The sequence below is a fragment of the Triticum urartu genome, chromosome 1A (assembly GCF_056163025.1).
Source record: "Triticum urartu cultivar PI428250 chromosome 1A, HENAU_Tu73, whole genome shotgun sequence".
NCBI lineage: Eukaryota > Viridiplantae > Streptophyta > Magnoliopsida > Poales > Poaceae > Triticum > Triticum urartu.
Genome location: NC_141873.1, coordinates 378,099,510 through 378,114,179, shown reverse-complemented (window position 1 = coordinate 378,114,179; position 14,670 = coordinate 378,099,510). Strand labels below are relative to the sequence as shown.

The window sequence follows — 14,670 nt, the reverse complement described above, 5'->3', positions numbered from 1 at the left end:
AGGGTACGTGGACATCACTCTTCCCTTCTCGTTGATATGCATCACCATGATAGATCTTGCGTGTGCGTAGATTTTTTTTTGAAATTACTGCGTTCCCCAACAGCACATCCACACCTCCTCCTCTCTGAGCCCGTCATGTACCTTTCCAAGCCCGTCCTCCTATAGCGGTGATGCCAATGTCGTGGTGATCCGCCCCAGTAGGCGGTGGCGGAGGGAATTCATCCTCCAGTGGATCTTGCCGCCGCCGCCCACACTCTCCGGGCACCTCGGCGTCCACGGCGGCTGGCTCCTCCGATAAGGAGGAGATCGTCCTCTCCTCCAGTGACGACGAGGACCAGAAGTCGCAGCAGCATCCGCGCCTCCTCGCGGAGGCGGCTCTGACAGAAGAAGAATTCGTCAGATAGATGGAAATCATGACGGAGGTCTTACTCCGTCAGATGGGCCCAGCGCCACGGTCGTCGGCGCGGGTCAAGAAGGAACCACCGTCCCCGCAGTGCTACCACGACGGGTCAAGGAGGAGCCCGCCTCCCCCGCAGTCGCGGCCTCGACATCCAAATTGTTGGACGCTGCGTCAAGGACGAGAGCGCGTCGTCACCGGCAAACAATCGGTACGCACGCATCAGCAGGCTCGCCTCGCCGCCCCGCCGCAATTACCGCCAGCCATCAAGGAGGAGCTGCCGGCGATAAGGAAGGCGCGAACCGCATCCTTCATTGCTTCGGAGGCGGTGGTGTGCATGGTCCCTCGGGCTCCAGGGCTGTTGTCTTCGAGGAGGAGCACACGGCGCGGTAGCGTGCACAATACGACCGACGCAACACCGCTCGCCGCTCCTCGTTTGCAAGACCGACACGGCGCAGGAATGGGTCTGACCTGGACCTCGCCGCTACGTGAGCCCTCGATCGCTCCGCCACCAGCGAGGCGGACACGAGGCGCAAATTTGCGGTCAGCGTTCGAGATGCCCTAAGTTGACAAACTTTGACTAAACCGTGACAAAAGCAACAACAGTCATGGCTCATGGCCTCGTGGCGTAACAAGCTCCATGGCAGAACACATCTGATCTGAAAGGACGCAGGACCTGTGCTGAACCTCCTCACCTACCGTCCTCCACGACCTCACCATGGACAGATCACTGCAGAGCTCACCAGCCCAGGAGGTGGACCGAATGCCCCCCGCGCGCGCGGTGGCCGTGGTGGGCGCAGGCGCGGCGGGGCTGGTGGCCGCACGCGAGCTGCTCCGCGAAGGCCACGCCGTCACGGTCTTCGAGCGTTCGGACCGCGTGGGCGGTACCTGGGCCTACGACCCGCGAGCCGACGAAACGGATCCGCTGGGCGCCGCCGTCCATGGCAGCCTGTACGCGTCGCTGCGCACGAACCTCCCGCGCGAGCTCATGGGCTTCTCGGGCCACGAGAGCCTCGTGGGCAGGGTCTTCGCCGGGGACCCGCGCACGTTCCCGGGCCACCAGGAGGTGCTCGCCTTCCTGCGCGCGTTCGCCGAGGAGTCCGGGGTCGCCCGGCGCGTCAGGCTACGCGCCGAGGTGGTGCGCGCGGCGCCACCCCTCGGTCGGGGCGGGGAAAGCGGTGAGAGGTGGAGCGTGGCGTGGCGGGGCGAGGACGGCGAGGTGGCCGTGGAGGCCTTCGACGCCGTCGTCGTCTGCAACGGGCACTGCACCGTGCCCCTCGTGCCCAAGCTCCCAGGTGAGTTCGGTGCCATTCGTTTCACGCCTTCAAAGGTCTTCTCACTTCAGAATTCAGATCAGCAAAACCAAAACTCAGCTGGTGTCAGATAAGAGCAATGTTCATTTCCGCGATGCAGGAATCGGCAAGTGGCGAGGAAAGCAAATGCACAGCCACAATTACCGCATTCCCGAGCCATTTCGAGATCAGGTACTACTACTTCACACTTCGCAGTAGAAGAAAATGCAGGTTCTCTGAAGAAATGGCTCCGACTAACGTCTCGTCAGATCGTTGTTGTGGTAGGATTAGGAGCCAGCGGAATCGACATCGCGAGAGAGATCTCACAGGTGACCAAGGAGGTGCACATCGCGTCAAGACAGAACGAACACAGGCTGGGGAAGATCTCAATCGACCCCTACCTGAATGTCTGGATGCACGCAGAGGTTCAGAAGAACTCTGAATTTTCCTTCCCCCATCAAACCTCTTTCCTTTCCAGTGGATCAACACGCGCTGGTTAAATGTCCATCAGGTGGATTGCATCCAAGAAGATGGCCAAGTGCGCTTCGCTGAGGGTGCAGCGGTGGCAGCAGACGTGGTCCTCTACTGCACAGGGTACCGTTACCACTTCCCGTTCTTGGACCTGGACGAGCTCACCGTGGACGACGAGAACCGCGTCGGGCCTCTGTACAAGCACGTCTTCCCCCCGAAGTACGCGCCGAATCTCTCCTTCGTCGGACTGCCGGTCAAGGTACGACGGAAATCTCACACCATCACCGTGTTCAGACCTTCAGAGAGCACGGAGGGCGCTGATTGAGCCGATGGCGCATGGTGCTTGTTTTGAGAGCAGACCATCCTCTTCCAGTCGTTCGAACTGGAGGCCAAGTGGGTGGCGCGCGTGCTGTCCGGGAGAGCGGCTCTGCCGAGCGAGGAGGGCATGCTGGACGCTGTGCGGGAGCACTACCGGCGGATGGAGGAGAGCGGGAGGCCCCGGCGCCACACGCACGCCCTCATGCCTGAATGGGTCAGTAGCGGCTTCTGAATTCTTGTGGTGTTTGCCTCGGACAGTTGTGAAAACATTATCTGCTAATAGAATGGGGAGAGCTCCTAAGGGGATCTTGTTAGGGACTGATGATGTCTGATGGGGTCGTGCTTGGTGTTGCCGGCGGCAGGTGGAGTACATGGACTGGCTGGCGGAGCAGGTCGGCGAGCGGCGGCTGGAGGCGCGGAGGCGGGACATATACGAGAGAGCCCTCCAGCGCGTCTGGTCTCTGGACGGGGGATACCGTGACAGCTGCGAAGATGAAGAAAAGGGCAGTGGCGACAGTAAAGTTTAGGATGTGTCTCTGCATGATTATCTTAACAACTGTACTAGTATTATTAAGCAAAGTGAAGTTTTTATTTTGAGAGAAAGCAAAGTGAAGTTGGGTGAATAAGTTGGGAGTATCCTTAATTCTAGGACCCTAGTACTGGGCGATCAATCGCTGGGGGAGCTCCCATCTGCCCATTCCTTTCCCGGGAGTAGAATGCGTGAGAACTATATATGTCTTGTATGATTTCGGGTGAACAGTAAAATATAATAAAATTAAAAAAATCAAATAATCATGTATCTTTTTGCGACAAACATTGAGAAATTTTCTAACAGCTTTAAAATTTTCATCATGAAATCATATCTGTGGAATCATGGCAAAGAAAAACCAGTGCTCCAAAACGCTTTTGAACGTAGTATTTTCAGAACATCGATTTATTTTCTGCCACATCTTCTAGGAATGTGATTCCATAATAATTTTTTGCAAGCTCTTAGAACATATGTCAATGTTTGTAAAAAAATAGTTTTTTTTATTTGACTGTTCACCCCGAGCTCATTTGAGCTCAGGCTGAGAAACTCCGTGTCTGACAATAACTATCGTCTCGCTGAAGCTTTTCCCAAAAGGCTACAGTACTGGACGGCCCCTTCGTTTGCTCGCAGGATGCGCTCGCTACGTTCGGTGCGTTTGCTTTGGGTTTTTTTTTCCTTTTTCTGTCGGTTTTCTCCATTTCTTCAGGTTTCTCAGGTTTTCTATTTTTCCTTTGGTTCTATTTTCTTTCACCTGTTTTCTTCGTTTTTACCGGGTTTACTAGTTTTTCTTCTTCCTTTTCCTTTTTTCTTCAGTTTTATTGTTTCTTTCCTCGGGGTTGTCCGTTTTCTTTGTTTCTTTTCTTTTATGCACTGGTTTTTATCCAGTTTTATGTTTTCTTTTTTCTTTGGCTTTCTTTTGTTCTTTCTTCGCTTTTTTTTTCCTTCGTTATACTTTGGTTATCTTTGGTTTTTTATTTTTCTTTACTTTCTTTATGGTTATTTGTCGCTTTTCATCATTTTCCCTTTTTATTCAACACATATCTATTTTTTCGCGGCGACGGAGGCAGCAGCGGTGTCCTCGGCGACCTTTTTGTCGGTCTCGAGCTTCTCGGCGGCGGCACGTTCGGCGTCGGTGGACATGGTGATGATGAGGGCGACGCAGACGTAGAGGAAGTAGACGAACAGCGAGCAGTCGCGTAGTCGCTTCCCAAAAACCTATTCGCTCCTCTCCCGTACAGGAACCGGAGGGAAGGGGTTTCGGAGACCTGCTCTCCCGTCGACTCCGTTAGTGACTGGCAAAAATAAGCGCGTAGGTGTGAGCTTGGCTCGGCTCATTCCAGCAACCCGTGGCGCGGTGCGGTGCGGCGCGCCGTGCCAAGGCAGGCGGCGGAGGAGGAGTGCGCGAGGTCCTCTTCTCTTCTCAAGCTCCAATAGCATGTAGAAGACAATCCCTTATAAAGAGGTCCAATTCTTTCTCCACTAGCGGGGTGGGATTAAACTTTCCACTACACCTAGTGCCAATAAACTCACATGGGCCCTTAAAGATTTTTCAGAAATTGCTATATGGGCCTAAAGCCCATCTCAAATTTCAGCAATACACTCACTTCAATGAACGCACGCACGCACGTGCATCCTATCTCTATGAGAACCTTTGAGAGGCCAAGCTGGCACATCATGTTGAGATTGACGAAGTCGTCACAGACGCCTTCATAGTCGACGAGAACTTATAACATATGTTTTTGACGTCTACTTTTTCCATACACATTTTTACATTTTCATATACAATGAAAATATTTTTTATGTACACATTTAAAATTTTCCAAATACGTGATTAAAAATTTGGACACCTTATATTTTTTGTTATCTACTTTTTCCGTACACATTGAACATTTTTTGTATACACCTGGACATTTTTCATGTACATGTTGAGCATTTTTGAAAAACATGATTAATATATTCTAAAACATATATTTTATCATGTTTAATTTTTGATACACATTCTACATTTTTTATATACCAGGAACATTTTTATATACATTATTCATTTATTTTAAACTTATATTTTTTGATGTCTACGTTTTTCACACACATTTTATATTTTTAATATACATTATAAAAATATATACACATTTAGTATTTTGGAAATGCATGATTAACATTTAAAAAGATGAATTTTTTTATTTCTCTTTTTTTCATACACATTGTACTATTCAATTTTTTTATACACCGGAAACATTTTTGCTATACAAATTAACATTTTATAAATGCATGATTAGCATCTTTTAACTTTTACGTATAAAGTGATTTTTATAATAGATATATGCAAAATATCTCGAACACAAGAAAGTTTAAAAGATAAAATAGAAAACAAAGGAAAATATGAAAAAAGGAAGAAAAATCGTTGAAAGCATGTGTCCATGCTGGGCGGGCCCTATCGGGTGACTGCCTTCAGCAAGACGTCCTATTTGTTTTGCTGGGTGTGTGCGAGAGCTACTACTCTTTGTAAAGGTCACTTCGATCTTCCCATGTTGCCACACGTGTTATACTGCATATTTGTCACATCAACATGAGAGTTTTTTCTTTTTTCATATATTCATTTATTCAAATCCTTTTATCTCCCAAGCCGTGTATCCTAATCTCGAACAGTTTTCACTTTGATTCCTCGTGTTGGGATTTTCAAAATTAGATCACATGTTGATAGATTTTGATGATTTTTTTCACGAAAAAACCCAGACGAAAAGCCCCGAACCGGAAGCACATTGTTTTTCTTTCCAAAAGGCATGACCATGCCTCTCGCGAAAGCAAATCCGTGCATCCACGAGAAGTAAATCTAAGAAGGCGTACCTCTCGCGGAAGAAAATCCGTGCTCCCGTGAGCGGCACAAATTTGCCTTCCGTGAGAGGCAAGGCGATCCAAAATAAAAATCCATGCATCTCGCAGAAGCAAATCTGTGCCTTTCACAGAAAGAAAAAAAAAATCTGAGAGGCACGTTCATGTCCCTCATGAAAGGAAATCAGTTCCTTCACGAAAGGAAATCAGTTCCCTCACAAAAGCAAATCAGTTCCTTCACGGAAGGAAAAAAAAATCGAGAGGCACGTTCGTGTCCCTCACGAAAGCAAATTAGTTCCTTCACGAGAAGTAAATCCGTGCCTCCCGAAAAAAAATGTGTTTTCTCCCTTTTTCGACAGGAACGTTCGTGCCTCTTGTGGAATTAAATTCGTGCTTTTCACGAGAAGTAAATATGTGTTTCTCATGGAAGAAAAAAATATGTTTTTCCTTTCTGAAAGGTATGTTCGTGTCTTGCTAGTGAAAGCAAATTGATGCCTCCATAAAAAGTAAATCTATGCCTCTTGTGAAAGGAAAAACATGATTTTTTTTCTTCTCGAGAGGTACAACCATGCCTGTCGCGGAAGCTAGTCCGTGCCTTCACAAGAAGAAAATCCATGCCTCTCACGGAAGAAACAAAAAGAAAACTTATTTTCACGCAATTATTTTTCTCCAAAAGCTATGAAAACCCAACAAAAACCGAGAAACCAAAAAAACACTAAAAATTCATCTAAAAACCAAAAATGCATACAGAAAAAAAGGAAATTTGAAGGGAGCGCCCCTTGGGAGGAGATAAAAGAGCAAAACAGGGAATCGAGCCCAGGTATCCTAGATAGTAGCTAGCCATGTAGGGCGCTACATACATGAGGTAAACGAGCCGATTTTAGTCTCTCGGTTTTCCTATTTCTGCTTCTTTTTACTAGCAATCATGCCTGTACGTTGCAATGGAGAAGAAAATGCATGCTCACTGTCATTTTAGGCGTGTCTCAAGTCATTGTTGTGCTTTTGTGCATGCAGTATATGCTAATCCTGTTTTATTAGCTCACTGTTTATTTCCCAAGACGACTGATGGAAAATATTTGAGGAAGTATATAAACTGATGGCAATCAATTTAACTGAGCAAGGTGGGACTATTGACAAAAAAGACACGTCATATACAGTCCTACGCTAGGTGAGCAGAATTTTGATTTCATTGGAAGCTGAGACGTTCCTGCTGGCCCAATAAGGCCCAGCCGGACGACTGATTTTTTTGTTTAGAAAAAAAAAACTTACGAGAGGGCATAGCACACAGGAGGAGCTCGATCACCTGCTCGATCCCTTGCGGGACAACGTAGGATTCTTTAGAAAAAAACTGAAACAACCTGAGGGGGCTTGATCACAACGTACGAGTGAAGGGCCAAGCGGAAGAACGCAGGCCCGACTGAGCTGATACGAACCTTTTCTAATAGCCAATGCGAAATTTGGCTCTATAAATTAGTACCACCTCATGTATTTCATGTAAAGTAGGATCAGATGCGGGATGAAATCAAGAATATCACCTTGCTTTAATAGTAGATATAGAATAGATATAGATATAGATATGCCTTCCTTATTTCTTCTCTGTTTTCACTTGGTTTTTTCTTCTCTCTTTTTTCATTTTATTTCTTAGTTTTTTAATTCTTTGTTTTCTTTTGTTTATTTTTCCTTTTCGAATTTATTTGTTTTTTGGTTATTATTCTACATTTTTATATGCCAACATCATTTCTCTAATACACGCGTAACATTTTTCTTTTAAAAAAAATTTCAAATGCATTAACATTTTTCAAATACAAGACTAACATTTCCCTAATACATGGTCAACATTATCTTTATACATTTTTTATGCTTGATTGACAATTTTAAAATAAAATGATTAACATCTTAATACATTTTTAATACATAATCAATATTTTTCCTATACACATTTAACATTTTCCATACACTTGATTAACAATTTTATATACATGATCAATTTTTTCATCATTTTTTCTATACACATTTAACATTTTACCAAATGCTTAATTAACAGTTTTTCTGTACATAGTCAACATTTTTTCTATACACATTTAACATTTTACCAAATGCTTAATTAATTTTTTTAAACTTGTTCAACATTTTTCAAATGCTTGATTAACATTTATATGATTAAATTTTGTTCATCATTTTCTCAATACATGGTCAACATTTTGTTATACACATATAACATTTCACAAATGCTTGATTAACATTTTTCAAATACTTGTTAAACATTGTTTTTCAAAATGCTTGATTAACATTTTTATATACATGGTAAACAAATTCATTATTTTTTAATACATGATCAGCAATATTTCTATTTACACTCAACAATTTTCTGAATGTTTGGTTAACATTTTTATATATATGATTTAATTTTGTTCATCATTTTTTCAATACATGGTCAAAAAATTTCTATACACATATAACATTTCACAAATGCTTGATTAACATTTTTCAAATACTTGTTAAACATTGTTTTTCAAAATGCTTGATTAACATTTTTATATACATGGTAAAAAAATTCATTATTTTTTAATACATGGTCAACAATATTTCTATTTACACTCAACATTTTTCTGAATGTTTGATTAACATTTTTCAAATTCTTTTGTTCAATATTTTTTTCAAATGTTTTTTGTAGAGTGTTTTTTTATATTTCTCTACTAGGTACAATAACACTATTCTTAGGAGCTCCTTTAGCTCTTGCTCAGAGAGATATTGAAAGAAGCTTAGCCTATTCTACAATGTCTGAATTGGGCTATATTATGTTATATCTAGGTATAGATTCTTATCAAGCTGCTTTATTCCATTTGATCACTCATGCTTATTCAAAAGCTTTATTATTCTTGGGATCCGGATCCTTTATTCATTCAATGGAAGCTCTTGTTGGATATTCACCAGATAAAAGTCAAAATATGGTTCTTATGGGAGGTTTAAGCAAATGCATTCCAATCACAAGAACTACTTTTTTATGGGGTACACTTTCTCTTTGTGGTATTCCACCTCTTGCTTGTTTCTGGTCCGAAGATGAAATCCTTCGTAATAGTTGGTTAGAATATTTTAAAGTATAAACAAAAATAGAAAAATAAAGAAAAAACAAAAACAGACAGAAGAAAAAAGAGCCTGTGGCTTGCCGTGCGCATTGGCCCGCCCATCTCGGTCGCCCCTTCAGCGAATCGAAAGGTGCACTCGTTGAAGGCGAGACATAGGGATGCCCATGTGCGAGAGGGGGCGAATGATCGAGCTGACCCATTGTTGAGCATGTTGGAACAACATAGGCTAGGCCCAAAATAGCAGTTTTTTTAGAAAAGTGCCATTAACAAAGAATGAGAAAAAACTGATAATATTGGAGAGCGGCGATTTGGTGAGCCTGGGGATGATCAATACTGCATTTTAAAATAGAAAAAAGTTCAAAAATTCCAATTTTTTTGTGGTGCAAGATGCTCCTGTGTGTGAACACCGTGCAGAATTTTGTGAAGTTTGGACATTTAAGGAGTTAGTGACAAAAAAGAAAAATTTCGGATGTCTGAGAAACTTTTGAAAATCGCACTGTTCACGTCTGATTTTGTCTTTTTTGTCATAAGTTTGTCGAATGTCCGAACTTCACAAAATTTTACACGGAGTTCACGCACAGAAGCATCTTGCACCAAAAAAAATTTGGATTTTTTGAACCTTTTCTAATTTAAATCGAGGTACTGTTCACCGGGCTCATCTGAGCCCGGGCTCCGTGTTGAATTATCGATAATGTTGTACTAAAGTTGCGATAATTATTTGGATCGAGTAGAAGAAAAAGAAAATCCGTACGAGGGATTGCGTTGGACATGCCCTAATTTATATCACAAAGTAAAAGTATGGGAAGTGTTTGGGTACGGCACGCCGGCCGAACGCTCGGCCGGTCGCGAGCGCCACGTAAGTGCCACGCGGCCACAAAGGCCCGCATGCATCCGTTCTTATGTCTCAGCCACTCGCATCTTATCCTTTCATCCCCTGTTCGCCTCTCCTTCATGTGCCTCTGCATCTTGCGCATATTCATCCCCTTCTCCCCTCTCTTCATGTGCCTGACTCCGGCCGGTTGTAGCGACCAGACCTTAAACAGTCTGATCTCTGTGCTCCGGTGTCATCCCTGGATCAGTAATGCTGACACCACACAGTACTCGGAGGATTTATAACAGAGTAGCAATCACACACTTATTACATCGAGGGTCTCCATAGAGAATTTATTACAATAAATATGGCTTAAGGCCATCTAATAACGATAACAGCGGAAGGCTTGGAAGATAAGTGAGTCCATCAACTCCAACGGTATCACTGAGTATAGAACCACGACCTAAAAACTCCTTAATCGTCGTCTGAAAAGTCTGCAACATTAACGTTGCAGCCCGAAATGGGTCAGCACATGGCATATGCTGGCAATGTAACACATAGAGAGTAATGAAATGAAATAGCTATACTATATGCATATTTGGTTGGTGGAAAGCTCTATGGTTACAGTTTTGCGTAAAGCCAATTTTTCCCTACTGCAAAGGAATAAATTTATTTAACTATCATGGTAGTTGTTAAACATTGAGAATGGTTGACAGCATCCTCAATCCTAATTAAAAAATATCATTAACAAAACGCAACAAAATTAATTTAGAGTAACATATTGAGATTCACATGATAATACAAGTACTAGATACTCAAGATGTCCATAACCGGGGACACGGCTAACCATGATTAGTTTATTACACTCTGCAGAGGTTTGCGCACTTTTCCACACAAGACTCGATCGTCTCCGTTTGGTTTCTCGCACTACACGGTGTTTGAGAAGACAGATGACCGAGACATAATCTTTCAGAAGCGCTAGCTGTTGGAAATATGCCCTAGAGGCAATAATAAAAGGATTATTATTATATTTCCTTGTTCATGATAATTGTCTTTTATTCATGCTATAATTGTGTTATCCGGAAATCGTAATACATGTGTGAATACATAGACACCAACATGTCCCTAGTAAGCCTCTAGTTGACTAGCTCGTTGATCAATAGATAGTCATGGTTTCCTGACTATGGACATTGGATGTCATTAATAACGAGATCACGTCATTAGGAGAATGATGTGATGGACAAGACCCAATCCTAAACATAGCACAAGATCGTATAGTTCGTTTGCTAGAGTTTTTTCAATGTCAAGTATCTTTTCCTTAGACCATGAGATCGTGTAACTCCCGGATATCGTAGGAGTGCTTTGGGTGTACCAAACGCCACAACGTAACTGGGTGACTATAAAGGTATACTACGGGTATCTCCGAAAGTGTCTGTTGGGTTGACACGGATCAAGACTGGGATTTGTCACTCCGTATGACGGAGAGGTATCTCTGGGCCCACTCGGTAATGCATCATCATAATGAGCTCAAAGTGACCAAGTGTCTGGTCACGGGATCATGCATTACAGTACGAGTAAAGTGACTTGCCGGTAACGAGATTGAACGAGGTATTGGGATACCGACGATCGAATCTCGGGCAAGTAACGTACCGATTGACAAAGGGAATTGTATACGGGGTTGCTTGAATCCTCGACATCGTGGTTCATCCGATGAGATCATCAAGGAGCATGTGGGAGCCAACATGGGTATCCAGATCCCGCTGTTGGCTATTGACCGGAGAGCCATCTCGGTCATGTCTACATGTCTCCCGAACTCGTAGGGTCTACACACTTAAGGTTCGGTGACGCTAGGGTTGTAGAGATATGAATATGCAGTAACCCGAAAGTTGTTCGGAGTCCCGGATGAGATCCCGGACATCACGAGGAGTTTCGGAATGGTCTGGAGGTGAAGAATTATATATAGGAAGTGCAGTTTCGGCCATCGGGAGAGTTTCGGGGGTCACCGGTATTGTACCGGGACCACCGGAAGGGTCCCGGGGGTCCACCGGGTGGGGCCACCCATCCTGGAGGGCCCCATGGGCTAAAGTGGGGAGGGGAACCAGCCCATAGTGGGCTGGTGCGCCCCCCTTGGCCCACCCCCTGCGCCTAGGGTTGGAAACCCTAGGGTGGGGGGCGCCCCACTTGCCTTGGGGGCCACTCCACCCTTGGCCGCCGCCCCCCTAGGAGATCCCATCTCCTAGGGCCGGCGCCCCCCCTTGGGGAGCCTATATAAAGGGGGGGAGGGAGGGGCAGCCGCACCCTAGAGTCTTGGCGCCTCCCTCTCCCCTGCTACACCTCTCCCTCTCGCAGTAAAACGGCGAAGCCCTGCTGCGGTGACCCCTGCATCCACCACCACGCCGTCGTGCTGCTAGATCTTCATCAACCTCTCCTCCCCCCTTGCTGGATCAAGAAGGAGGAGACGTCACGCTGACCATACGTGTGTTGAACACGGAGGTGCCGTTCGTTCGGCGCTAGGATCTCCGGTGATTTGGATCACGTCGAGTACGACTTCCTCATCCCCGTTCTTTGAACGCTTCCGCGCGTGATCTACAAAGGTATGTAGATGCAATCCGATCACTCATTGCCAGATGAACTCATAGATGGATCTTGGTGAAACCGTAGGAAATTTTTATTTTCTGCAACGTTCCCCAACAGTGGCATCATGAGTTAGGTCTATGCGTAGTTCTCTTTGCACGAGTAGAACACAATTCGTTGTGGGCGTAGATGTTGTCAACTTTCTTGCCGCTACTAGTCTTATTTTGCTTCAGCAGTATTGTGGGATGAAGCGGCCCGGACCAACCTTACACGTACGCTTACGTGAGACCGGTTCCACCGACTGACATGCACTAGTTGCATAAGGTGGCTGGCGGGTGTCTGTCTCTCCCACTTTAGTTGGAGCGGATTCGATGAAAAGGGTCCTTATGAAGGGTAAATAGAAGTTGACAAATCACGTTGTGGCTTTCACGTAGGTAAGAAAACGTTCTTGCTAGAACCCTATTGCAGCCACGTAAAACTTGCAACAACAATTAGAGGACGTCTAACTTGTTTTTGCAGCAAGTGTTTTGTGATGTGATATGGCCAAAGTTGTGATGAATGATGAATGATATATATGTGATGTATGAGATGTTCATGCTATTGTAATAGGAATCACGACTTGCATGTCGATGAGTATGACAACCGGCAGGAGCCATAGGAGTTGTCTTTATTTTTTTGTATGACCTGCGTGTCATTGAGAAACGCCATGTAAATTACTTTACTTTATTGCTAAACGTGTTAGCCATAGTAGTAGAAATAATAGTTGGCGAGCAACTTCATGGAGACACGATGATGGAGATCATGATGATGGAGATCATGGTGTCATGCCGGTGACAAGATGATCATGGAGCCCCAAGATGGAGATCAAAGGAGCTATGTGATATTGGCCATATCATGTCACTATTATTATTTGATTGCATGTGATGTTTATCATGTTTTTGCATCTTGTTTACTTAGAACGACGATTGTAAATAAGATGATCCCTCATAATAATTTCAAGAAAGTGTTCCCCCTAACTGTGCACCGTTGCGACAGTTCGTTGTTTCGAAGCACCACGTGATGATCGGGTGTGATAGATTCCAACGTTCACATACAACGGGTGTAAGACAGATTTACACATGCAAACACTTAGGTTGACTTGACGAGCCTAGCATGTACAGACATGGCCTCGGAACACAGAAGACCGAAAGGTCGAGCATGAGTCATATAGAAGATACGATCAACATGAAGATGTTCACCGATGTTGGCTAATCCGTATCACGTGATGATCGGACACGGCCTAGTTAACTCGGATCATGTTATACTTAGATGACTGGAGGGATGTCTATCTGAGTGGGAGTTCATTGAATAATTTGATTTAGATGAACTTAATTATCAGGAACTTAGTCTAAAATCTTTACAACATGTATTGTAGATCAAATGGCCAACGTTGTCCTCAACTTCAACGCGTTCCTAGAGAAAACCAAGCTGAAAGACGATGGCAGCAACTATACAGACTGGGTCCGGAACCTGAGGATCATCCTCATAGCTGCCAAGAAAGATTATGTCCTACAAGCACCGCTAGGTAAAGCACCTGTTCTCCCTGCAGAACAAGACGTTGTGAACGCTTGGCAGACACGTACCGATGATTACTCCCTCGTTTAGTGCGGCATGCTTTACAGCTTAGAACCGGGGCTCCAAAAGCGTTTTGAGAGACACGGAGCATATGAGATGTTCGAAGAGCTGAAAATGGTTTTTCAAGATCATGCCCGGGTCGAGAGATATGAAGTCTCCAACAAGTTCTTCAGCTGTAAGATGGAGGAAAATAGTTTTGTCAGTGAGCACATACTCACTATGTCAGGGTTACATAACCGCTTGACTCAGCTGGGAGTTAATCTCCCGGATGACGCGGTCATTGACAGAATCCTTCAGTCGCTTCCACCGAGCTACAAGAGCTTTGTGATGAACTTCAATATGCAGGGGATGGAAAAGACCATTCCTGAAGTATTTGCAATGCTGAAATCAGCAGAGGTAGAAGTCAAAAAGGAACATCAAGTGTTGATGGTGAATAAAACCACTAAGTTCAAAAAGGTCAAGGGTAAGAAGAACTTCAAGAAGGACGGCAAGGGAGTTGCCGCGCCCGGTAAGCAAGCTGCCGGGAAGAAGCCAAAGAATGGACCCAAGCCCGAGACTGAGTGCTTTTATTGCAAGGAAAGTGGTCACTGGAAGCGGAACTGCCCCAAATACTTAGCGTACAAGAAGGCCGGCAAAACGAAAGGTATATGTGATATACATGTAATTGATGTGTACCTTACCAGTACTCGTAGTAGCTCCTGGGTATTTGATACCGGTGCAGTTGCTCACATTTGTAACTCAAAACAGGA

At 44.6% G+C, this 14,670-nt stretch overlaps 1 protein-coding gene across 1 annotated transcript; it reads left to right on the top strand.

Annotated features, from left to right (window-relative positions):
- The first annotated feature begins 1,005 nt into the window (after positions 1-1,005).
- On the top strand, positions 1,006-3,117 carry LOC125534038 (flavin-containing monooxygenase FMO GS-OX-like 2). The gene is made up of 6 exons (XM_048697348.2): positions 1,006-1,692; positions 1,811-1,881; positions 1,959-2,114; positions 2,201-2,419; positions 2,519-2,692; positions 2,841-3,117. Exons 1-6 carry the CDS (start codon positions 1,116-1,118, stop codon positions 3,003-3,005), a joined length of 1,362 nt encoding a protein of 453 aa, XP_048553305.1. The 5' UTR covers positions 1,006-1,115; the 3' UTR covers positions 3,006-3,117.
- The last annotated feature ends 11,553 nt before the right edge of the window (positions 3,118-14,670 follow it).

Coding starts and splice junctions, on each gene's coding strand:
- LOC125534038 (XM_048697348.2), top strand. CDS start 1,116: ATGGACAGATCACTGCAGAGCTCACCAGCCCAGGAGGTGGACCGAATG. Junction 2,115..2,200: donor ATGTCTGGATGCACGCAGAG/GTTCAGAAGAAC, acceptor AATGTCCATCAG/GTGGATTGCATCCAAGAAGA. Junction 2,693..2,840: donor ACGCCCTCATGCCTGAATGG/GTCAGTAGCGGC, acceptor TGCCGGCGGCAG/GTGGAGTACATGGACTGGCT.